Here is a 25,746-nt window from a genome sequence, read left to right on the forward strand (position 1 = left end):
CCACCTTCAATGCCCAAATCTGTTGACTTCTTGGCACTGATAAGGAATATATAAACAAAGGCTACATATTCCCTTAACCAACTCCCAATGCATGGAGCTCGTAATCTTCATATCAACAAGATAAGAGCTCAGGATTAAAGGTGACCTTCAGTTTCTGAGTTAATCAAATAAATGGGGAGAGGTTCTTTAAAATGAGGTCCCCATGTATGGAACCTAAGCATTCAGCATAATTTGATTTTTCATTACCCTGCAGAGATCCAGTCAAGCAGAACAACACATTAAGAATCAAATGATAAATACTGCATCTGTCAGTCCTTCCCAGGTGAAAAGCCCCTCTATGGTCTACTCTCCCAACAATTCTATGGGGACAACACCATTTCACTTCCAGAGGCAATATAAATTCAGGGAGAGGCTGAGTAAAATAAACTCAATCTAGAAAGTCAAGGTTCTGGGGTTCACTGTGAACTTAAATGAATAGGCATCCCCAGTTGTTTCCACCAAAAGAAATTATACATGTTTCAGAAATTCTTTATATAGATTGATTTACTCAGCATATAAACATTTCTCATTCCTGGTATTAGATCTTGGTTCCCTGACAACTTTATTTAAAAATAAAAATAATCACAGTTTCTGCAATGAACTCACACCCACTAAGAAGCCCAGCTACTCAGGGTTGTATTGCGTGTACATGTACATCTATTTTTGTGTGTATACATGTGTGTTTGGTTCTGATACTCGTGTGTGTGTGTGTGTGTGTGTGTGTGTGTGTGTTTGTACATCTGCTCATGTTTGAGCCCCATAAATGGCTTAGGAAAACCCTGAAACATACCAGTATTCAGAGTTCTGAAGAGTTGCAGTTCTAAAGGCAAGTATCTAACATGATTGCCATGCAAGTTTGGGCATCTGAGTTTGGAGTACAAGAACCATGTTTAAACACCAGATGCTGTAGTGTTTTTGTAAGCCCTCTGCTCCTACAGTGGATGAAAGGCAGAGACAGAAGCCTAAGAAGAACAATGTGCCAAGTAGCCTGGTGAACACAACATCAACGAATAAGAACTTGTGTCTCAAACATGGTAGGAGGCAAGGACCAGCACTTGAAGATGTCCTCTGACCTCCACACCCAACTGTGGGCCGTGTGTACCTTCACTCTCACATACAAGTATGCACATATTACATACATATAACAATATTTTATGAAGAGGCTGAGTGTGGTGATCTGTGGATTCTGACATAAGACAGGAAGCCTAAGAAAGATCACTTCTTTGTAAATAGAGGGGGCAACATCATTTCTTGAAATGGTGGGTATCACAGTGGACTTTCATGTCATTATGGTTGGGAATCAACTTCTTGTCACAATACTATAGATGACACAAATGTGCTCTTCTACAAAGAGTTGTAGCTCATGATCAAAAGACTAAGAACACTGTCTTAGACTTAATCCATTGCAAGGGAATACTCTGGAGATGTGTAGTTATGAGGCAACAGGCTGCGTTCCTGCCGCCCGGTTCACAGGCACGTCTGGCTAGCTTATGTCCCAAAATAATTACACACAAATTGTATTCATTTTGTAAACATTGCCTGGCCCATTGGTTTCAGCCTCTTATTGGCTAATTTTCACATCTTGCTTCAACGCATATTTAGTAATCTGTGTCGCACTACGAGGTGGTGGCTTACCGGGAAGGATCTTAACCTGCGTCCATCTTGGAGAGGAGAGCTATAGCGTCTGCCTCACTGCCTTCTTTCTCCCAGCATTCTGTTCTGTCTACTCCGCCTATCTAAGCTGCTGTCCTATCAAAGCCCAAGGCAGTTTCTTTATTAACCAATGAAAGTAACACATAGGCAAATGACCCTCCTCCATCAGAGATGCCAACTGAGTTTTGCATATGTACTTGAAACTTTTAGAATACACACACTAAATCATTAAAAGGTCATAATAACAAGTTTCACTATGACATTTCATAAATATAATACCTTTTCCATCTACTCACCTCCCATTATCTCTTTAGCAAACTGCCTGGTCCTCACTCACACATCCATCTCATTATTATTAAAATTTGCTTTCTTTGTTAATAAATGGTATAGTAATGCTGTAAGTGCACCAGGTCAATTCACTGAGCCTGAGAGAAGTCTCATCTCATCAGCCAAGCACACTTTCTGCTCTTTCAGAAGACCAGAATTTGGCTCCCAGCACCCACAGTGGGCAGCTCACAGCCACCTATAACTTCACCTTCAGGAAGACCTGACAACTTCTGATGTCCTCCATGTTGCTGCAGTCACATGCACATAACTATACAAACATAGACATAATTAAAGTAAAATGATAAAATAAATCTTCAAAGTACAATTCTTTATCATTTATTTTTATGTAAAAGATCACACTTATGTTAAGGGCTAAGGAACTTGAAAGTGGCATTCTGACACCATCCAAGTAAACTCTCAGCTCTCACACAAGAAGACATCCAGGACCAAACACAGCTTCTAACTCTATTAACAAATGCGTGATTTGAGACAGTCAGCTCACTTCTGGGTCATTACTAATTTAATAAGTAGTTGTTTTAGGCTGAGGTAACAGAAGTGTTCCTCAGACTATGGACATCGCTGCTGATGCTTGGGCTGGTTCCAAGGAGGTGCTTGGGGAGGCGAGACTGGCAGTGACATCAAGATTCATTCTTTATGCCAGGAGATCCAGTTTGGCAAAAATAAATTTCAGAAACTTAAGAAAAGAGAAGAAAGTTTACATGAGTTTAGAGATGGCACATATAAAAGAGGAGAAAAAAAATCAGAAATACATTTTTCTGAGAATCCTAGAGATCAACAGGTAAGCACTTGCTTCAAGAACATGAGGACTTAAGTTTGAATTCCAAGCATCTATTTTATTTTTTTACTATTTATTTATTTATTTATTATTTATACAATATTCTGTCTGCATGTATGCCCGCAGACAGGAAGAGGGCACCAGACTGCATTACAGATGGTTGTGAGCCACCATGAGGTTACTGGGATTTGAACTCAGTACCTTTGGAAGAGCAGGCAATGCTCTTAACCACTGAGCCATCTCTGCAGCCAAGCATCTATTTTAAAAGCTAGGCTTAATTGTACCTACTTCTGTCACCTCAGTGCTAAAGGAGGGAGACACGGCTGCTAGCCTTACTATAGGTTGTGTGAATCCTGTATCAAGGAAATAAGCAGAGTGCTGCATACACACACACACACACACACACACACACACACACACCCTCCTATGGTTCATCTACACTAGAGCATGCCTTATAAACATATATGTGCATGCACATACACATACCCCATACACATCCTCCTATGGTTCCCTTACACTAGAACATTTCCCCTTACACAATACATTTTGTACAATAAATATAGTTCTGATGTTCTGACTCTGTGAGGGATGGGAAGAAACTCCTCACCACCACAGGAAGCACTAAGTCGGGTCCCTGAAATTCAGAGTAACCAAAGTGAATCACTTCCATCCCTACACCGTGTTGGAATCATACATTTTATCGGTTCTCCCAAGATGATCCTTGAGAGGCTGACATTGAGACCAGCAAGACTGCTCAGTTGAAAGGTGCTAGCTGCCACTCCTAACCACCCCCTTGTGGTGGGAAGAGAGAACAACCCACAGGGTATCCTCTGACCACTGCACATGCGCACTGACACATAAATGTCCCGACTAAAACAAATACAGACAGGTCCAAAAATCTTAATAGAAGCAGTATGCCCTGAATAGTTCAAATAAATGAATAGTTCTTAATCTCGGTGCTTTGCTTTCACCTCTGGTGGGTTGGGAGTTATCACTTCCTACCCATTGCTAACAGATTTTGAGATTTCACTGTCTTCATCTCCTAATTTTGTCTTACTTTGTCAAATAACTTTGACATTTTTTCACTATCTTTGACATCATTTTTAATTTCTCTCATCTATATTTGCATTTATCTATTCTTCTGTGTATATTACTATGCTCTAATGCTATTATTTCTAAATTAATTTTAAGGTCTACTGAATTAATTTGCAGTATTTTTTAAACAATTTTGTTCTTCTGTGGGTAAGACATGACATCTTCACAAAATGTCATTACATAATAAAATATATTTAAACATCTAAGGACAGCCAAAAAGAAGTAGCATACCATAATTCCTTGGATCAAAAAAGAAAAAGAACCCCGTTGTGGAAGCTGGACAGAGGCTAATGAGATGGTTCAGTGGGTAATCATGCTTGCTACTATGATTGATGACTTTAATTTGGTCCCTGGAATCCATATTGTAGAAGATAGAACAGATTCCTGAAAATTGTCCTCTGACCTCCATGCGTATGTCATTGTGTGTGTTTGTCTGTGTGTGTCTGTGTGTGTGTCTGTGTGTGTGTCTGTGTGTGTCTGTGTGTGTGTGTCTGTGTGTGTGTCTGTGTGTGTCTGTCTGTGTGTGTCTGTCTGTGTGTGTGTCTGTCTGTGTGTGTGTCTGTGTGTGTGTCTGTGTGTGTGTCTGTGTGTGTCTGTGTGTGTGTCTGTGTGTGTCTGTGTGTGTGTCTGTGTGTGTGTCTGTGTGTGTGTCTGTGTGTGTGTCTGTGTGTGTCTGTGTGTGTGTGTCTGTGTGTGTGTGTCTGTGTGTGTCTGTGTGTGTGTGTCTGTGTGTGTGTGTCTGTGTGTGTCTGTGTGTGTGTGTCTGTGTGTGTGTCTGTGTGTGTGTGTCTGTGTGTGTGTCTGTGTGTGTGTGTCTGTGTGTGTGTCTGTGTGTGTGTGTCTGTGTGTGTGTGTCTGTGTGTGTCTGTGTGTGTCTGTGTGTGTCTGTGTGTGTGTCTGTGTGTGTGTGTCTGTGTGTGTGTCTGTGTGTGTGTGTCTGTGTGTGTGTCTGTGTGTGTGTGTCTGTGTGTGTGTCTGTGTGTGTGTCTGTGTGTGTGTGTCTGTGTGTGTGTCTGTGTGTGTGTCTGTGTGTGTGTGTCTCTGTGTGTGTGTCTGTGTGTGTGTGTGTCTGTGTGTGTGTCTGTGTGTGTGTGTCTGTGTGTGTGTCTGTGTGTGTGTCTGTGTGTGTGTGTCTGTGTGTGTATCTGTTTGTGTGTGTCTGTGTGTGTGTCTGTGTGTGTGTGTCTGTGTGTGTGTCTGTGTGTGTGTCTGTGTGTGTGTATCTGTGTGTGTGTGTCTGTGTGTGTGTATCTGTGTGTGTGTCTGTGTGTGTGTGTGTCTGTGTGTGTGTGTGTTTAGGTGTGAGAGGGCGGGGAAGAGAAGTTCCCCAGCTACCACCAAAGCTGGGACTCAGTGAAATTTAATACTTCTGAGGAAGTCAGAGAGTTTCCTTTAACAAGTTTTCTTTAACCTCATAGGTTGGGCACACCGCAACATACAGCTCCACTGAACATGTGACTAGGTTGATTATTAAAAAGCAAAGAAAAGATGACATACAAAGTCAGAGTGTGTAGGGTGGTCTTGAAGGGTTCTGGGGAAAGGTGAGGGAGAATATGATCAAAATTCATTGTATACATGTATGGAATTTCAAATAATAAAGATATTGTATATTTTATAAGATACTGGATAATTCAACACATTCTCACTTAACTTTTTGAATGCCCATGCTGCTCCTTTTATAGAACTAAAAAGAAAAGAAGAAGCCTCGTGTTTTCCAATAATGTCCCCAAGAATAACAGACTTGATACAACAATCTTTTCATAAACACCCAGGTCCCTGGAAGTTTAAAGTGTAGGATAATGTAGCCAAACAAATGATCTATTTCTAAATTGCCGAATGTTTTGTAATTCAGATTTGTTTCTCTCTCTGTTTTCTTTAAGGGGATGGCCACTCATTTGATCATGCTCCATTGAGTATCTGGGCAAGACAAATTGGACTTTGTGTTTTGTTTTGTTTTCTTTTGCTTAAGAGGTTAGGGTGCAAAGGCGAGAGGGTGGACAAGGGAGAAATGTGAAATGAATGTGGTTGGAGTGCATTATATAAAATTTACAAACAACTAATAAAAATATTAAGTTGAGGAATAAAAGACATACTTTCTGTTAGAAATATAACTTAGCTGGTAGTGGTGGCCTGACATTCATAAATCTTTGAATTCTAATCCCTGTACCATGGAGAACCAGGTATGGTATTAAGTACCTTTAATCCTAGCACTTCAGGTAGAAACAGGAGATCATGAATTCAAGATTATCTTCAGCTACATGCCAAACTGGAGAACAACCTGTGCAATTTGAGAACTTGCCTCAGAGGAACAGTATTAAAAAAAATTACTTTTTCAGTCCAGTTTGAATGTAGTCTTTCTTACCAATTTCCCACTGTTTAAGTGAGAACAGGTATTTGGTAAATTTGTAATATTTTTAGTTAAAGAAGGTATTTAGGAAACACACATACACACAGAGACACACACACCAACACAAAGGGATGGAGAGATTGCTCAGTGATTAAGGACCCAAATTCCCAGCACCCATATCCATCAGCTCATAGCCCCTGTAAGTCCAGCTCCAAGGGATCAGACATACTCTTCTTCCCTCCTCAGGCACTGTACATATAAAATTATACCCACATACACATATACATATTAAAATTAAAGAAAAATGATGTAATTTTTCTAAATGTAAAATCTCAACATGATGCATTTTACAATTATTTCTGCCTTTGAAGAGCGATTAATCAATGGATGAGCCTGAAAGTGTCACTAGGTTCCTTTTGCTGGACCCTAAGGTTCCACTAGAAGACTTTCTTACCTCCCCATGCTCGCAACATTAATGTAGCTTTCACCAGGTTCCCTGGTTCACTGTTTCTAAATAAACCACCAGGGAGCCTGCCATTCTCATTCTCAATTATAACCCAACCTTGTCACACTGCTCTTTTCAAGGCAGACACCATCGAATGAAATAAAAAATCGAATGTTCATTTAGCTCTCAAAAAGGAGATGGGTATGAAGCTAATAAAAACGACTGTTTCCCTCACTTGTCTTCATTTGCTTTCTTGTAACCTCATGCATAGCTATTTGTTCTAACCTAAGAAAATCAATAGGTATGAGAAATTACAATGATATTAAAGTCAGATAGGATGGAGTTTGCCGGGAGAACATTTCCCAGTGTAGAGTCAGTTTTTATTATGAACTCAACTAACTTTTCTTTTTATGATTTAAAAAAAAATTCTATGTGCGTAGGGGTTCCCCAAAGAATTCAGAGTCCTGATGCTAAAGTTATAAGACTTTGTAAGCTGTCTGCTGCTGCTGGGACTGTCAGCTCTGCTCCTCTGATGAAACAATCAGCATTCTTCCCTTTGAACTTTTACTCCAGCTTGTTGACTAACTTTGCTGGAACTCCCACATGATATACCACAAGGTCTCAATGAAAAAAACAGTTGTAAAGCCATCATTTCTGGGACCTCAGTTCTGAAAAGGGAATATTTAACCAAGAATACTTCAAAAACATATTTTAATTAAGCCTTTTAGAAAAGCAGTAAGTGTCCATCTAAAAATAATGGAAATAAGTGAAGCTGTCACAAATTTATTTTTCCCAATCCTGTATAATAAAGTAGAATTGAATATGGAGTGTATTTCAATACCACACATGTACATATACATCATGTGATATGCGTATATTTGATGATAAAGATAAAAACATACATTTACTGAGAATTTTTGTTGACAAAATTGCCAAATTATTCTTTCAAAAAATGTACTGTGAGTTCAGGTCCCAAGCACCCACATTAGAAGCCAGGTATGGCAGTGTGTTTCTATAATCTCAGCTATGGGATGAGATAGAGATTAATGGAGCCTTGAGACTCACTGGCCAAACAGTTTAGCTGAGACAGTAAGCTTTGGATACAGGGAGAGACTTTGCATAAAAAAAATGAAGAATGGAAGTGAACATGCCCCAAATGATGAAGAATTCTAGCATCCACATATGCACTTACATGTGCATATAAGAGAGAAAGAGGAGGGAGGGAGGGAAGGGAGGGAAAGGAGGGAGAGAGGAAGGGAGGAGAGAGAAAACACAGAGATGGAACTATCTCAAGAGATCTAAAGGTCTAGAAGCCTGGCAATACCAAGGGTAAACATTTCTCTTGCTTGCCTGTTCACAAGCCATAAGGGCACTCTATTCTGCTTTCTCCTCGCTCCTTTCCTTTCCAATATATACTGTGGTTTTTAGAGGGGCTGTGGATTGCCCCATGAGTAGGAGACGATGGCTTCAACCTGAAATCTGTTTAAACTCTGCTCTCAACGCTTCCTCTTGTCATCTCATCTCCCTGCCTCCAAATAACCAAATCTAAAAAACCCATTTAGTGTTTTGCTTTTCTGTTTGTACAAAAGTGTTCTGTTCTTATCACTTGAATAACATATTACCTGAAGACTTGTTGGAAATTATTAATATTTTTACTATTCCAGATAAACAATGTCATGGAAAGTATAAGGTCACTTTATTACGTATAAGACATGATAAAAAGTACTTTGAATGATAATTCCTGAGGAGAATAATTCAAAATAAAAAATCACCAGTCTTTCATAAAGGTGAACTATTTGGAGTGGCAATGGATGTTAGATTTCCTACTGTTTAAAAAGTTCTGAGACTTCAGGACAGCGCAACAGGAGATGAATATATGACAGATCTCTGTCTCAATGACCTTCTTTCCTCGAACCGTATTACTTGTCTCTGTTTGAACCTAGGACGGATAATCACTCCTTAGGTATGTGCGGATAATAGTGTCTTAGGTATATAAAAATACCTACCAGGGAGGAGGGAGGTGTATTTAAATGCCTTAGAGAGCATATGATTTCTACTTTAGAAAAAGAAGTGCACTCAGCTGACTTCATGAGCCACCGGGTAAAGTACTTGCATGCCAGCATGAGGACCCCAGTCCAGGTCCCCAGTAACCACATGATGAGTGTGATGTGCTGCATCTGTAGCACAGCCCTGGAGAAGCAGGAGGCAGGTGGACATCGGGGGCTCCATGGTCAGATAGATTACAGGGAATATCAAGGACTTTGAGGGACTTCAAACAAGATGGGAAAGAAATGGACAGATGTATCTGATTTTGACCTCTGGCTTCCACATGCACATACTCAGGTGAAATTACTCTCAACATGGACGTCTACATATATCTAGACAACACCTATCTAACATCTCAAATGCACACACACATATATACATACATACACAGACACGTACACACACACACACACACACACACACACACACCATACAAACACATTGATGATTGCCAAAAACTATGGAAATCTGGCCAATGAAAATGTGAAAGTGAGGCGAGACAAACTGCTCAATAGTTAAGAACATTTGCCACTTCTGCAAAGGAATTAAGTTTAGCTCCCAGCATTCATGGCCTTGCACAGTCACTTGTAACTTTAGCTTCAGAGCATCTGACCCCCTCTTCTGATCTCTGAAGATACTGCATTCACATGTACATACCCACACACAGATGAACACACACACACTTTAAAATGATAAAATGAATCTTTAAACTAATTTGAAACATTACTGTGCTGTGGATAAAAATATAGTACACAGACTTGATTAACACCTTTAAAATGTCATTCAGCAAGAAGGAAAGCACAAGGGAGTAATATCTTTAGAAGAATATCAGTATATGATGTGTTGTATATATGTGTTGCACTGGAAGAATTCGGGGGAGAAATGTTTCTGACTATGCTTGCTAACCCTCCTGACACCAGTGATGCCAGAGACATCCCCTGGGATATTGCAGACTTCCATACTATAACCTCTCAAAGAAGACTGAAATCTCACCTCAAGGAATGTTTCTTTTAAAATAGTTCACTATACATTTTCCTTGTGTGTGTGTGTGTGTGTGTGTGTGTCTGTGTGTGTATGCCTCTTGAGAATTACACACATATGTATAACACATTTTGATGATATTACCAAACTTTTTTCTTCCTCCAACAAGCATGCCTCCTCCCTTCCTGTCATCTTTATAAATGACCCACTGAGTCCACTCAGGGTTATCTATAACTGCATGTGTATGAGGCTATTTATTGGATCTTGGACAACAGACCAGTGACTACACCACTGAAGAAAAATGACTCAGTCCTCTGGCACCTGATGGCTTCTTGGGGACAGAGAGTCACTTTTCTTTAGAAGGGCACCATTGATAGTTTTGCCATGCCAATGACCCTGCAGATGATCCAAAGGCTATGTACAAAGAAGGGGTTCTAATAGGAATTAATGGGTTCAGGAAATAAATGAATTCTAAAAATTACAAAGTGAAGACATGGATTTGGGAGGAATGTAGTATGGGGGTCTCTGATCAGAGTTGAAAGAGGGGAAGTGAAGGGTAGATATGATCAAATACATTGTGTGAATATATGAAAATTTCAAAGAATAAGTAGAAAGGAAAGTGGACCCCCTTCTCCTTAGCAGTAGTTAATGGCCATCAGTTCTTCAGTGAAGGATGAGTAGAACCTCGTGCCCCCCCCCCCATCCATTGTAATATTGATGGTGCTCAATATTGTACAGTTCCTTTGAAGACAGCAGTTTCAAGTTCCGGAGTACATAGCTGTGTCCCTAGGATATAGTTCTATAAATCACATCACTTCCTCAAACATCTTTTTCTCAGACTGATTATCTAACTAAGTGAACTGCATTGGAAACTCTATGCAGCGTATTTGATACCTAATTAAACTGTTAGGGAATTAACCTGTATTTATTTTCAGCTTGGTCTATTATGGGATGGTGTGGCCAAATGAGTTTTGATTGACTGGATTCTGAGATGCAACAGAAATACTTTGAAACCTGAATGCCTTGAAGTCATATGATACTTATACACACAGACTTATTGAATCTTAAAAATGTCCACTGAGAGTTTATGAAATATAACATGTCTGTTAGAGGTGACTTATGATCCTCTTTTTATTATTTAGATTTTGATTGGGCTCTTATTCCCAGTTCACACATTAATGAGAGCATTGACTATGAGGCATGCATTCTTTAAAAGTCACTTTTCTTTTCCATATTATTTCATTTAATCAATGAGGGAAGCATGAAGAGTTCCAACAGTCTCCTTCATTCACAGGAGAAATGAAGATACAAATCATCCTGTCTGTCCTGAGCTGCGTTCGTGTTGTTGTGATAAGACAGAATGACAGAAAACAACTGCAGGAAAAGGTTTATTTTGCCTCATAATTGTAGGTTAGAATGCATCACTGCGGGGAAGTGAAGGAAACAGGAGTTTGAAGCAGGTAGGCCCATCACATCATCCAGAGTGAAGAGCAGAGAGAATGAATACATGCAGGCCTAGTATCAGCTGGCTTTCTCTACTCATATACAGTCGGAGCCTAAGACCAGGGGTTGACACCTCCCAATTTCAGGTGGGTCTTCCTACATCAGTGAGGGACAGCAAGCCAATTGCTGTAGATACTCTCATAGGCCAAGCAGGTCTGGGAAATCCTTCATTAAGACTCTCTTCCCTGGTGAATCTAGCCTGAAATTTACTTGAAAATTCAAGTTGAAGATTACTTGTGAATCCATACATAACTTTGAACTTAGATTTCTAGCAAATACTCAGAGACAAAAGTTAGTAAATATTTATGGTTGGTGGTGCAAAATTTTCAGTTATAGTCATGATAATTAGTGTCTATATGCAGCATGGTACATGCTAAATACATGAAATAATCTTTTGCATACTAAGGCTTAAAATGTTTTACAACAATAATTAACTCAAGATAGTGAATTTTAGAAATGGCTTCATTTCCCCCCCTCAGTTTGGAAGATATTTAGCTTAAACATTTTTTCAGTGAAATAAGCATAAGATAATTTAGCATTAATATTTAACAACACAATTTCCTTTTAATGTGTTTTTATATAATTTAATTTTTTAAATGTGTCATTTTCTCATCCCTTGAAATAAATAAATAGATATAAAAACATAATTCTCAGCAAGATGTTTTTATGGTATATTCTTACAGTAGATAAAATGGATTGTGTATAAAATATTTATGTTGTAAATTTTATTAGTTTATGGTTGTATGTTTAAGTGAATAAAATAAGAAGTTAAGAGAGAGTATAATGCCAGGTATGTTGGTCACAACTGCTACCTCAGCCCTGAGGAGGGAAGATCATGAAGTAGGGGTCTTTCTTGATATACGGGGAGTTCAAGCTAACCCCGGGACACATAGCAAGATCTTATTTCAGAAGTCCCAAAAGTAGGGGGCTAAGGCGATGGTAAAGCAGTCAGTAAAGTACTTGATGTCCAAGAGCGGGAACCCTAGTTGGGATCCTCAGCCTACACATGAGACCCAGGAGCAGAAACTCTGGGAAAGAGAGGACAGGTAAATGTTTTGGGCTTGGTGTTCAGCTAATCTAGCTAACCAGTTTCAGTTTCAGGGTCAGTGAGATGTTCTGCCTTCAAATCCTAAGGTGGAGAACAATAGAGGAAGATGCTGAACATTGACACCTTACATACATAAAGACACAAAGACACACATACACACACACACACACACACACACACACACCCCAAAGGAAAAAAAGGCAAAGGATAGAAACTTTATATCTATTCTAAATCATAGCAGGATCCTTATTCAACCATAATAATATTTTCTAACCAAATCATATGGAACTATCACTATAAATTACAAGGTATGTTTTACATTGGCTAGAAGAAAAGCAACGTATTTCCCTATATTGTTTGTTTGTATGGGGGGCGGTCATATGGGCTTGTTGTTGTGTTGTGTTTGCTTTTCAAGCTCTTACTCTGCACCCAAGGCTGGCCTGAATTTCTGATTGTCCTGTTTGGCCCCAGCACTGTTTACAGACATGCTTTCAAATAAGCTTTTCAGAATTATTTCCAAAGTGTTTCATGACTCTACGTTAAAAGGAATAATTTTTAGCTAAATTTTGACATGTTTATATGTGAGCAGAAGAAACATGGACAATGTTTTTTACAACGTTGTCGCTAGTTTACATGTCAATATTGTTAGCAATAGCTAGACAAAGCTGCAGGAAAAACAGTGAATGATAACTCCCTATCAAGTTGTTTTCAATTAGGTTACCTTACAGTCCAGAGTAGAATGCCTCTATTTGCCTATTTCTTTTCATACATGACCACCGTCATCATCATAACTTGGCCATGAGTTAGTTATCAGGAGACCTGCAGGTGTCAGTTGTGATAAATTTGGACTTCTACCAAAAGTGCAATTTTATATTTATGGTTGTGAGCCTAACCTTTAACGGTTGAGCCATCTCTCCAGCCCAAAAGTGCAATTTTAAAAGAAAAATGCATGTCAATTTTTATCATTGGTGTCAAATAGTTGCTTTAAAAAGTAACATTGATTTAGATTTCAGAAAATGAGATTGTTCTTTTGCTTTATTTGGGTCTTCTCTGTACCAACAGTTGTTTTGTTTTTGTTTTGTTTTTTGGTGTTGAAAAGATAGTCAAGCATTTAGGTGTATCTGTTCCCATTGGCGTCAGCAGAAGGGCGCCACCTGGTGGAATGAGAACAAATTCAAAACCTTGCCTTGCTCTTCAGAGATGAGAACTCTGTTTACAGACCTTGAGACCAGAAATGAGCGATAGAAACTTTCTAAAAGCTTCTTAATAAATTTATGATGGCTTATTCTATTTGTTTCATAGCATCTAGCTTATCTGAGGAATGCCTGGTTAGCTTTAACATCCCCAAAGGCAGCATTTACATATGTCCCTGATGCTTTACAGAGATCTACATCAATTAACCTTTCTGTGCACATATGTGCAAAGCAAAGCTTGTAATCATCTTGCCTACTTCTCATAAAAACGTGTTGCTGTGGTTGTGTAGTTAGGAGATGGGACTTCTGATTTAAATGAGCCAAGTTTGTCACTTCACCAATTCTGGATACAAATTGGCTTAAGTGCCTTAACTTTTTGGAGGGAACATTATATGTCAGCCCTAAAGTGGAAATAGCAACAGACGGGACCTCAGCATGCTGCTTTGAGAGTCTTATAGGAAACTGCGTCTGATAAATATCTCCTGGTCAACCTAAGCGCATCAGAGCACACACAGCAACTGCTTCTGAAGTGCTTGTTCTCAGATCACTGTGAGCTACAATTGGCCACCGCAGATCTTTCGATACATCAATAAAAAGTGAGGATCTGATCACGTGAAGTGGGAATGATGGTGTCTTTCCATGAGGAAGTACTTATTTTTGAACATTCTATAAATGTAGAGTATTATGTAAACAAAAAAAGCTACTGTAAACCTTGTTATCAATCTTTAAAAAATAGATGAATCAACAGTTATTTAAAAAGAGACATGATTAAAATGATAAATATATTAGCCATGATTCCAGGTATTAAAAATGTGTTCAGACTCTGATTCTTTCTTGGAATAAGTTCCTCAGGGCTTCTGTGACAGAGGACAGCAGGTAACAAGAGAAAGCAGAAAGGTCAAGCCCTTTACAGGTTCTGATAGCAGCCAGATTCCATGACCCTAGCCACTGCCGTTCCCTGGAAAGACTGTTCTTGCCAGTTCTAAATGAACATAGGAGTCAGATGCCACAGGACAAGGCATCTTTGAGGCTCATGAAAATCTCTATCACAGAAAGTGAAAGACCTTTTGGACAACATTCAACAATCTAAATCATTCAGAATCAATTCACAGTGAGTGAGTGGCTGGAATGTGCCTCCTCTTTAGCCACTCAGAAGACTTTTGTAAAGGCCCACTTCAAATTAAATTTACAAATTTTTATTTTGAAGTATCGTAGCAGCCAGCACAATTAATCTAGCATATCTAGTATTGTACGGAAGTTGTATGATAATTGAAATTCAAGGCATAGTGACTGAAGCTGCTCAATTCTTTGTGGGCTTCAGACTCTAACTTAAGTATTCACAGTGATCACCCACATTATATGGCCATCATTTCAGATATTAATATTTAGACAAAAGAAATGCTAGCTATAGGGATTCCCCAGGAGTTTGTGAAAGTCTCCCATGAGGATCCTGTAACAGTTATATCAATCTGACTTTGCATTTACAAAATCAGCCTCCTCTAATGCATGTATAGAATGACTGCTATTGACACTTAGGAACCATGTGCAGCCACAAAATGTCTTAAAAGCAGCCAATTAGAGCAAGAGATCTGTAGATGGCCACTCTCTGAACATCTGGAACAGCCACTACAAATATACATGCTGAGAAATAAATGGAATCAAGTTTGAAGTTCTTTCCCCACATGAATTTTAAGTGTCATATTAATCTAACAAAGGGATTTACCATGCATATATACAATGTGCTTCTGTATATCTGCCTTGCCTCCTGCAACCCACCCTGGCCCTTACAGAAGCTGTCTGCAGCACCTCGAGTGACCAGCTGGTGTCACAGGTTAGTGAGCAAAAATTTCATGTGGGGACCCTCTTGACTAATCATTCTTCTCAGTCGCATCATTCCAGGAGCAGTCAAAAGTCCAAGGTTTATTGGTGAAATTTTAAAACGTCAGCCTGAAAGGGGAATGTCACATCTGTTCTCCTCTAGTAAAATATTTTTTTAACAAGCCTAATAACCAGTCTCTACATGGTGATGTGTGCTGATGGGGGAGGGGATCAGAGGAGAGGTCTAAGAGGGGAGCATTATGGAGGAATGCTTTAATCTTTGCATTCTTATCTAAGGGCAAAGGTGCTGGACAGTTGAAGGCAAACAACAAAAAACCACCTCATAAATCTGCAACATTACTCTGTAAACAGAGAGAGAAAGGACTGTAAATCTCTGAAAAATCTCCACCACCTGTGTGAAACACATGTATGGGAAATGGAAAGGGGAGAGAAAGATAGGAAAGAAGCCATAAGCCAGGAGAGATGACCAGGACTAGAATATTAGTGACAACATCCCTGGTATCCCTTCCTGTGCCTCAGCATCGCCTGAGCAATTTGGACAGTTCCTCCAAGGGGGATTCAGAGGACTAAGAGCTGAATAGCTGGAGTCCGGTTGCCTTACTCTGTCCCAGGCCCGGTTACCCCTCACTTCTAACCATGAGCTGTGAGTGTCTCTGAGGTGAACGCCTCTAGCAGCTTTCCACTGAAAATGCACTCTTGGGGCAGAGAGCTCTTGGTGCTCCAGCTCCTGCATATCTGTGCGGAGCTCCTCCAGCTCAATCACATTGTGCTGACCAAGTACCAGCGGCTCTCTTATTCCAGTTGGAATTGATGTAAACGTGACCGCGTCTATACCAAGCTCTTCACAGCTTCCCTCCTCCTCGATGGGGCATCGTCATGCTCCTGACCCCTCCAACTTTAGGAAAAAGCGTGACCCAACTCTCAAATCTCCCCAAAACCAGGCACAGAGGAGACAGACATTTCTCCATAACATTAGGCTACAGACACTCTAAAGACCCAAACAACAATAACCAAAAATGGGGTGACAGGTACCGAAGGACGTAAAAGGGACAGGATCAACCAAAACAGGGCCCCTTAGCTCTGCAGGCGCGACACATCTAGACGCAACAAATCAGCAAAATCAATGTCTTTCTTGCCCCCCTCAATGATAAATGCCGTTCTACTCCCCCATGTTCAGTTCTACTGGGCAGACTAGAAACGCCGAGTCCTTCCTCTTCTCCTACCTAGCTTTTCCATCTTGGTCTTCTCAAAAGAAAATAGAAGGGAAACTCTGGTAGCTTAAAGGTCGTTTGCCTACTTCAGTATATCTGCCTAGCGCGCGTCCGAGCCACTGTGAGACAGGGCTGGACCTGTGCAAGAGACTGTCTCCAGGATCGCGCTAGAACCATCCAAAACGCGTTCATGAGAAGTCAAGACTCCTCACAGCTAAGACCAGATCATCTCTCCCTCCCACGACGACTCCCCCCCCCCTGGGGATCCCTGGGAGTATCTCCAGCATTTACCTCTCTGCCCCCTTCCCCGCGGCTCTCCACCTTGCGCATCCCGTCGCCCAGCCCCAGAGCGCACTAGGATGCTCTAAGTTCCTGCTGGGTCCATGAATGAGGCGAACAGAGCCTGAGAGTGGGGTGGGAGGTGGGGGTATGAGAAGAGGCAAGCGTGGGAGCCGATTGAGGGACAAGGAGGAATGGCTAAGTGGAGCCACCCCTTCTGGGAGGGATAGTCCCTAGAGGCCAACTCTCACCTGGTCAGCCGGCTGAGCCTGGCTTGCCCTGGCCCCTGGAGTGGGTTGCTGCTCCTGCTTCATGGCTGTCATCCCCTGGCCGCCCGCGTCGGAGCTCGCACTTCCTCGCGGGCACTTCGCACTCGGGGACCGTCACTTGGCAAGGGAACGCATGTCACAGACGCCCCGTCGCTCTTGGAATTGTCGGAAGAGAAGAGCGGCAGCAGCGATGGGGTGGGGGAAGGGAGCGCCAGGGAGGGGACTGAGAGCGGCAGCAGAGCCAAGCAGTCTCCCCTCTTTTGCAGGATCCCTCTTTTTGGCTACCGCAGATCCTCGGGCTCCCCACTGTCCCCGCCCCCCACCACCACCCGAAAATGCAGACACCAGACGCGACCAAGTGGCAAGTTAGTGGAGCGGCGGGCGGCTGGCTGCCAGCACCTGATCGCGCCGGAGCGGTGGTTTGCAACGGCGGAGGAGCCAGGCTTTCATTCTACCGCAGTCCGCCACCCGCGCACCCGCACCGCCACCGGCCCTCGGGGGCTCCCCGCGCGGTGCTCAGTGCGTCAGGTGCAGAAGCAGCAGCAGGAGTAGCAGCAGCAGCAGCAGCAGCAGCAGCCAGGCTCTGCGCTCTAGCATCTCCCGAGCAACTGTAAAGCGCGCGGGAGAGACAGCCCCGCACAAGCTCCACACTCGTGTAGCCCAGGCCGCCGGGCTCTGCGGGCTCCCCCTGTCCTCCACCACCCCCTCCCCCCCGGGCGGGCTCCCGATAAAACCCGGAGAAGCGGAGTGTGAGCCTGTGCAAAAACCCTCCGTGGCTCCAGAGCGGCCACTAGGCATGCACCAGCACTTTGAGAAAGCAGGGGTAGCGGGAGATCCCCGCCTGGAGCCCGACTGGGCGTGTGCAACACCTGTCTGCACTGGAGACATTTGTCCCACATGGTGACCTGCCGCTGTGTGACTGCTGACTAAAAGCAATAGAAAGGCTTTAACCTCCAGCCTGGATTCCCCAGATGGCTGCCTGGGTAACGCAATGGAATCCCTAAAGGTTTGTGAAAAATGACATTAACCACACATGATTCTTCTCTTCACATCTTTTCCCCCGGATTCATTTTTTAAAAAAAATCTCTTCACATTTTAAGCCCTTCCTAGTCATACCAGCCATTCCCATTACAAATACATTTCGCTGAGTCTACCTTGAGCCAAACATAACATGGGGAGGGGGGCGGGGGGAGCAACAAGGAAGACATTAAGGTGGCAGTCCTCTCCATTTGCCCTCCGCCTCTGCGCAGGAGCTTAAGCTACTGCGTGAAGACTGGGACCCGGAGCAGCGATACAAATCAGAAAGTCAGCCTAGTTTGGAAGTGGAGCACTTTAGGCTATAATTATCAAAGGTCACTAATTTCACCCACGTGCACCTGCAGGTGGCTCTGTCCGAGGTGCTCAGAGGAATATGCTTTTGGTAAATGGAACACAAGCAGTGCCCTAGTATTTCTGGGTCCACTGAGGATTGCTCCTCAGTGGGAAGGAAAGAGAGAGGCAAATACGCCGGCGTTGGCTCTCCTTCCACCGAGTGAGTTCTGGGGACTGAACCCTGGTGATCACGGTTTGCAGCGAGCATTGTTCAGCAGAACAGAGCCTGAGACCATGAAGGGTGATATAGCACAGCTGTGAGGGGTGTCTTTAACTACGGGCTGACTCCCCTCCTGTACCTGTTATTCAGACCATCAAGTCTCCTCTTGTCAGCTGCCGGTCTTGTTACTTGTGTTTCTACAAAAATTATGTTTACCCCCAAGCAGTCATAATAACGAATCAGCTGACGAGAAGCCTTTACTTTTTGAACATCTGTGATCCCCGGCTCCTTGTGAATGTTTTATTTGTTCTGTTCCAGTAGATATAACTTTTTGATGGGAATAATTTTACTTGTTGTAAAAGTATAAAGTATATATAAAGGTGAAATACAAGAAAATCTACCATAAATCTGGCAACCCAGGTATTTTTTCCCTCCTGTATCATTTGAGTGGTTGGGGAGAGAGCATGTATTATTCAGAAAGTGCTCTCATCTTTACATTCCGCTCCTCTCTTCATTACTGGAGTGTACGGGTTATCTCAAGCGTTTCCATTTTGGACAATTCGCTCACCGTGAGAGAACTTACTTTATGACAGATTTCTTTCACACAGGCAAGTACACGGCAGGAATAGCGCCTCCTTTTAGGATCACTTATTGGATTGAAGTCCATGGCTAGCCTCGAATCCATTCTCGGTATTCACCATAATTTACTTTGCTTACAAAACAAGACACAAATTGGTACATGCTTCGCTAACTGTGGTGTCTAGGAGAGAATCTTATTTTTAAGAATAGCTTCATTGTGTCTTTTGTGGTCAATTCTTATAGCTTAAACTTTGGAAAGTTAATCATATGTAAATTGATTTCCTCAAGGCAAACATTCTCTCTCTCTCTCCTCTCTCTCTCTCTCCCTCTCCCTCTCCCTCTCCCCTTTCCCTGAAATTTGAGAGAATAAGACACTTGAATTCCAATGGTAGCTAATCTAGTCCCAACTTAATTTCTTACTGAAAGGAAAGATAAACTGTTCAAAAAAAAAAAAAAAGAAGAAGACTTTGTCATCTAAGAAACCTTTGCCAATCTTGTCAGTGTGGTTTTTGATTACGGTGTCATTAAAGACAAAGCAACAAACACTAATTCATAATCCAATATCCATAAACACATCCAAGACAAACAGCACTTGGGCTGTACCCAGCTAGGCTTAAGCAGGCAGCTTGTGCTCCTCTTGCATCATTGATGAGCTAAGAGCAAGGGGAAGTCAGTGGCAGACTACCTCTGCTTTCTTACCTCATAAAAATAAATTTTTCACACTGTACCATTATTCAGATCCCCTCTATCTCTAAAACTTCATGGTTTTATATGTTAATTTTTGTAAATTAGAAAAATATCTTCTGGGTGATAAATTATTTACATATGTTTAAAACAGTGAGGAAAATATAATTAAATTGTGTATGTAGATGTATGTATATATATATAGCAATTAATTAAATATTAACTAAAAAAGAGATCATGAATTTTGGAGGGAGGTGGACATGAGAGGAACTGGAGGGTGGAAGAAGGGGTGGTGGTGATGTACATTCAGTATTCATGTATGAAATTCTCAAAATATTAAAATGTAAATTAAGAAAAGATAAATTAACTCACAAAAGAGCCCTGCCTATAAATTTCCAGTAGATTCTTATTACACTTAGTTGTATGATAATTACATTGTTTTATTAATATCTTTAGAGCACATAAAAATAAAATTAAAATTTAATTGACAAAGCAGTATTGAAAATAAAAAGCTTTATAATGAGGTTAGGAATGATTAGCAAGTATATGCTGCACAAGCTTAAGAACCTGAGTTCAGATCCCATGCCCTCAATAGAAAGTCCTGTGTGGAACTCTGTGTCTGTAATCTCAGTGCTGGGGAAGCAGTAGAAGGAGGATTCCTGTGGCTTTCTGGCAGCTGTTCTTGCTGAATCAGCAAGCTCTCAGTGCAGGAAGAAACAGTGTCTCAAATAAGAAGACAGTAAACAACAGGAAAATACAATAGATAGGAACCACTGCCTCCTCAAATATGTCCATGGACTTCCTGCACACCTTACACACAGACAAACACACAGGAACCCATTTGCACACACCTACACCAGGGTATACAGAACATAACTAAAGAAAACTATAATGCAAGTTTTCAGAGTACCTCTGGATACTCTTTCTTATTTTGTTTCTTGGAAAAGCTAACTCATGGACTGGACACTTTAACACTTTGAGTAGGTAATGAGAGTTTTTGCTGTTGCAGTGGTGGGGAGTCCTGCTCTCACCACTTAGAAACAATGGGTGAGACCACTGTAACACACTCCTGCTAAGGGTTGCAATAGACAGTTGACCCTTCAAAGAAAACTTTGCAAAGCTGCCTTCCCCATATACTTACTGGGGATCCTAGAGACACCCCACAACCTTCCCAGGTACAGAAATGCAGACATCTATATTTTGTACCTGAAGCTGTCACCCAGTGCTGCGGGGGTGAGATTCATACCCTGTATCGCCTTTCCGCTTAGAATATGAAGTTGAATCACCGAGGACAGGCCATGAAAGTAGATAATGAATGAACTGGCTCAAGATATCATTAAAATATTTCAGCATCAGTAGCAAAGATAGATTGTTCCAGAAATAGGCAAGTCTTATCTTTTCTCATCTTCCATTTCAAAGTAAAGGCACAGGGACAAAGAAGCAAAATTTACTCTCTACCAACAACCAAGTAATAAATAAGGGCCAGTTAAACTCTGATATGTCAGAGAAAGACAAAAATGCCTCGAGATTTTACAGAGCAGAGACACACTCTTCAAATTCAGATAAGCTAGATAAAAACAAATGTGACCCTGAAAAGCGGCTCCTTGCATAGCAGCTCCCTCTCTTGTCTCTCTTTTTTCCTGAAGTAAATCTGCTTTGTCACAAACAACCTACCTTCACAGGGCTTTCCCCAGCAGGGGCTGGTCCCCCATTGAGTGTCTGTAAGAGCAGAGTTTCAGGGAGACAGGACTCAGGAGCTAAGCTTCAGAGATCTGGCTGGAAATGGGTCCAATTAGCTCATTGAACATGAAGACACAACTTTAGTTCATACTGCTTGGTATCATTTGGTTTCGATTTATAAATTACCTCTCCTCACCTCTACCAGCTTCTCAAGTTCCCCAACAGTGCCAGAGAGCCTCTCCTGTCCTTGGGCAGAAAACCTGAACAGTGAGCAACATTCAGAAATGAGCTGTGTATTTCAGAAACTTTAGCAAGTAAACTATAATAGATGTTTGTTTTAAAAGAAAGGAAAAAAAAGATGAAGAGAGGAAAAAAGAGACATTGCCTATTTAGGTGATATCTATGCTGGCAACACAGCCTGTTCGGGGCTTCTTTTGCTGCTAACTAAACTTTCTGTCGCTCCCTGCCTACAACAGGAAGACTCTCCTGTTATAAAAATTCATAGCCCAATTATGATCTCTGGTGGAAGGAGACAGAGTTGCAATATCCTCAGAGTCATTCCTGTTGCTCACCAGAGACCTGGGGATATTGACAAACAGCTCATTCATACTGAGTTGCAGTCTGAGAGAGCCTCTCTGCTTGTTATATTTACACACCTCACGTCTTCCTCTCACTTCAGTCTTCGGTGACATATAGAAGGCCATTGAGGCAATAAAACAATGCAGGTGATTTTTCCTAGGGGTGATTTTTCTATGTGGAGCCGAGCTGTGACAATGAAATGACTTGTAAATGTAAGATGTCATCTCAGTTCTATTGTTTTACCCATTACAAGCTCAGCATGACCTTGTGATCATCTTACTACTTCATGTGTGTGTGACATATGTATGCATAGATATAAGCATGTTCATAAATATATGGGTGGACATATTGGTGCAGGTAGGTACAAGTAAAATTGTATGTGCATAAATGTGGAGACAAAACATTGATGCTGAGTGTCTTCCATAATTCCTCTTCCCTTGATATACGAAGGTAAGGTCTCGTGGGAGCTTGTCTGGGGATCTCCTGCCTACTGAGTTCTAGGATTGTAGGCAGGCTGCTACATCATGGTTTTTAACTTCTTGCTGGGGATGCAAGCGCTGATCATCAAGGGCTTCACCTGCTGAGACATCTCCACAATCATATTTCACTTTTTAAAGAACAGACATATACATTCACACCTGCACATGCACAGTGTTGTGTGTGGCGGCGCAAGGAGTGGTTGTGTATAGCAATTCACGCAAACTTGTGTGGCAGTCAGAGGAAAACTTGTGAGACTGGTTCTATCTTCCACCACGTGTGGCCTGAGGATCACACTTCGGTCATTAGGTTTAGATGTAAGTGCCTTCATTCACTGAGTTATCTTGTTGGCACCATTCCAAGAATATTTCAATGAATTGGTTACTGGCACAAGAAACAAAAGACCTTTCATCCCTTTTTGATGATATTAGCAGTAATTTTATTTTTCATCTTCGTGTTTGTTTGGAGACAAGGTTTCTGTCTACAAATGGCAGGAAAGCTGTCAGACACGAGAGAGTGTTAAATAACACTAGAAAACATTTGTCCTTTCCAGATAACAAGCCTTCCTTTGAAGGATTCATTTTTCTTTTGAGCCTGCTATTTCTCATTTCCCTAAACAGGACTAGATTTTCCAATAATTCAAATACATCTTCTGTTTATCTCTGGGAACTAACTGTATATGTGCTTTCTCTTACAGTCAGACATTAGGGTAGGCTCCTTGCCTTCTGTCTTTATATAATTCACAGGACAACAAGAACCTATTTCCTACTCAGGATGGTTTATGTTAATTGTCAACTTGACAGAATCTAGAATCATCTTAGCGATGGCTCTCTAGATATACCTGTGGGGGATTATCTTGATTATGTTAATCAATGTGAAATCAAGGTGGAAAGACCCACATTAATTGTGGGTGGCATCTTCCCCTTATCTGGCATCCTAAACTGAACAAAAAGAGGCAAGGATGCTGAGCAGCTGTGTTTATCTTTCTCTGTTGCCTTACTTGAATTCAGTGTCAACACTTGCTTCAAGCCCCTGGTAACATGGACTTCCCTGCCATGGCAAACTGTACTTGGAACATTCTAAGACAGATCCTTTCTTCCTTATGTTACTTTAGTCAGAGCATTTTAGCATAGCACTAAGAAAAGAAACTAAGAGACCCCTTAGGAAAATCTAGAGTTTGAGAGAACTCTATGTATCATCTTCACTACATATTGGCAAATAGAGAGGACTTTTTATTTTCTGGTACACTTGTTATGCTTAGTTTATTACTAAAGATTTACTACTGGACTCTAATAATCAAAAGAATTTTCTTTCAGAAGCCAAGAAATAGCCTCAGATTTGCATGTGAAGGCCACTAAGAACCTGCTGTGTGTAGCTTAGAGGGGCCCTTATACTTCCCACTAGCTAAGTTTTTAAGGCTGGTGATTATTTCTCTATAGTATCCAACAGAAGCTGGAGGCTAAGGTTTTGGGGCAAGTTATTTACCAGACAAAGCTATTTGTTTAGTCTAAGCAAATTGTAACATCAAAACATCCTGGGAACCAGACTGTATTGTAATCAAGCTTGTTAAAATACATGTCTCATTGCTGTCATGCTTAAGTTTATTTAATCTATGAATCTCTATTAGTTTCTTGATGGTGATATATGTCCCTTCTTATATTCCTGTCTGTCTGTCTGTCTATCTATCTATCTATCTATCTATCTATCTATCTATCTATCTTTCCATCTAGTTTCCTATCATCTATCTTCCTACCTACCTGTCATTATTCATCTGTCTATCTACCTGTGTATCTTTCTGCCTATCCCCTACTTATCCATCACCTACTATTTTTCTCAAACATTTATCAATCAATGTATTGCTTTTCTTAAAATCATCTGTCATCTATTGCTCTCTCTATATATCTGTTCATCTATCCATCTACTTATCTATAATTTATTTGTTTACCCATAGCTATGTATCTATTATCTATGTGTCATTATCAATCATTTATCTACCTAACTGCTCACGATTAATTATTTATCACCCACCTGTCTACATAAATTTAGAATAATAGGTAAATATTTTACATTACTCATTTTCTATCAATATTTGTAAATCTATATATCTACATGCCCTCATTCCAGTGGAAGAAAGAAAAAAAGAAAAGAGGAGAAAAAGACAAATTAAGATGGGAGGATGCTAAGTAAAGGCGGAACCCAAAATTATACATTCTGAAGCTGTTAGGGTGTCTCAAAGCTCACATTTTTATTAATGCTGTTATAGAGATATCAAAAATTACTAACTCCCATTGGTTAGCTCCAAAACACTCTTGCTGACATTGGGTGTATGGTATGAATCTGTATAATTTTATAATTTACAGTCCTCATTATAACCTTCTCATTCCCCTGCAGGTGATTTGTAGTTGACAGTCTCAATTAATTTCAAGCTTACCATTTCTTGTAATATTTTATCATATGTTAAGTTTAACAATTTGACAATAAGCATTAGAGGAGGAGGTGAAGAAAATATGTAATGAACAGTGCAGTTCATAAAAAGCAACCACTTGAGAAAGACCCTGCAATTATCTCTTTACTGGCTTACAGTTGGGATGTTTAATCTTCACTTATAGGACAAGAAGATCTTCTTGGGTGGGTGAACAGTCCACTTGGGTGATTTCCTACCTTCCCCACAGAGAAATCAGCCCTGCATTTTCCCATCTTCCTCAATGATTGTGAACACTTATCCATGAACGCTAAAGCTCACTTGAACTTTGGGCCTTTTTTAAGCTAACTATTCCTGTAGGGTATAGCTTACTATGTAACTCTCAACTTTACTGTGAACTGACTTATTTAGCACCAGAGTTGTGCTGAATAGAATCTTACCTCGTGCAGTAAATACATTATAATTCTTAGGAGAAAGCAAATCTCTGATGGGAGATAGGCTCAAGGTTTTGTTGTGGGTATTTTTGGTTGTTTGCTCATCTTTAGCATGTAGTACTGGGTAGGAGCCTAACTGTTTTCCTTGTTAAATAGAGAAGAACTTGTAAGAAATGGCCCTGAGAGAAAAAGTCTTTTCCCACTATCTCAAGACTAAATTCCATCAGGGTCTCCTGTGAAGATTTCTGTTTTGGTTTTGTATTTTATTGAAAACAGTCACTGTGAGATT

General features: G+C 40.9%; 1 protein-coding gene across 3 annotated transcripts in view; it reads right to left on the reverse strand.

Annotated features, from left to right (window-relative positions):
• Positions 1–25,746, reverse strand: part of Dpp10 (dipeptidyl peptidase like 10) — a 1,484,741-nt gene that overhangs the window by 691,810 nt on the left and 767,185 nt on the right. Inside the window, exon 1 of one of the 3 annotated variants that reach the window (XM_041649247.1) lies at positions 17,054–17,759. The exons of 1 other annotated variant lie outside the window; for it this stretch is intronic. In XM_041649247.1, coding sequence (XP_041505181.1) covers positions 17,054–17,125 — 72 coding nt within the window. In that variant the 5' untranslated portion in view covers positions 17,126–17,759. Of the gene's footprint in view, positions 1–16,814; positions 16,910–17,053; positions 17,760–25,746 lie in introns of those variants that run through there. One more of the 3 variants, XM_041649249.1, reaches the window with a different exon arrangement.

This window comes from Microtus oregoni, unplaced genomic scaffold (genome assembly GCF_018167655.1).
Source record: "Microtus oregoni isolate MIOR12 unplaced genomic scaffold, Mior012 000003F_ref0000135, whole genome shotgun sequence".
NCBI lineage: Eukaryota > Metazoa > Chordata > Mammalia > Rodentia > Cricetidae > Microtus > Microtus oregoni.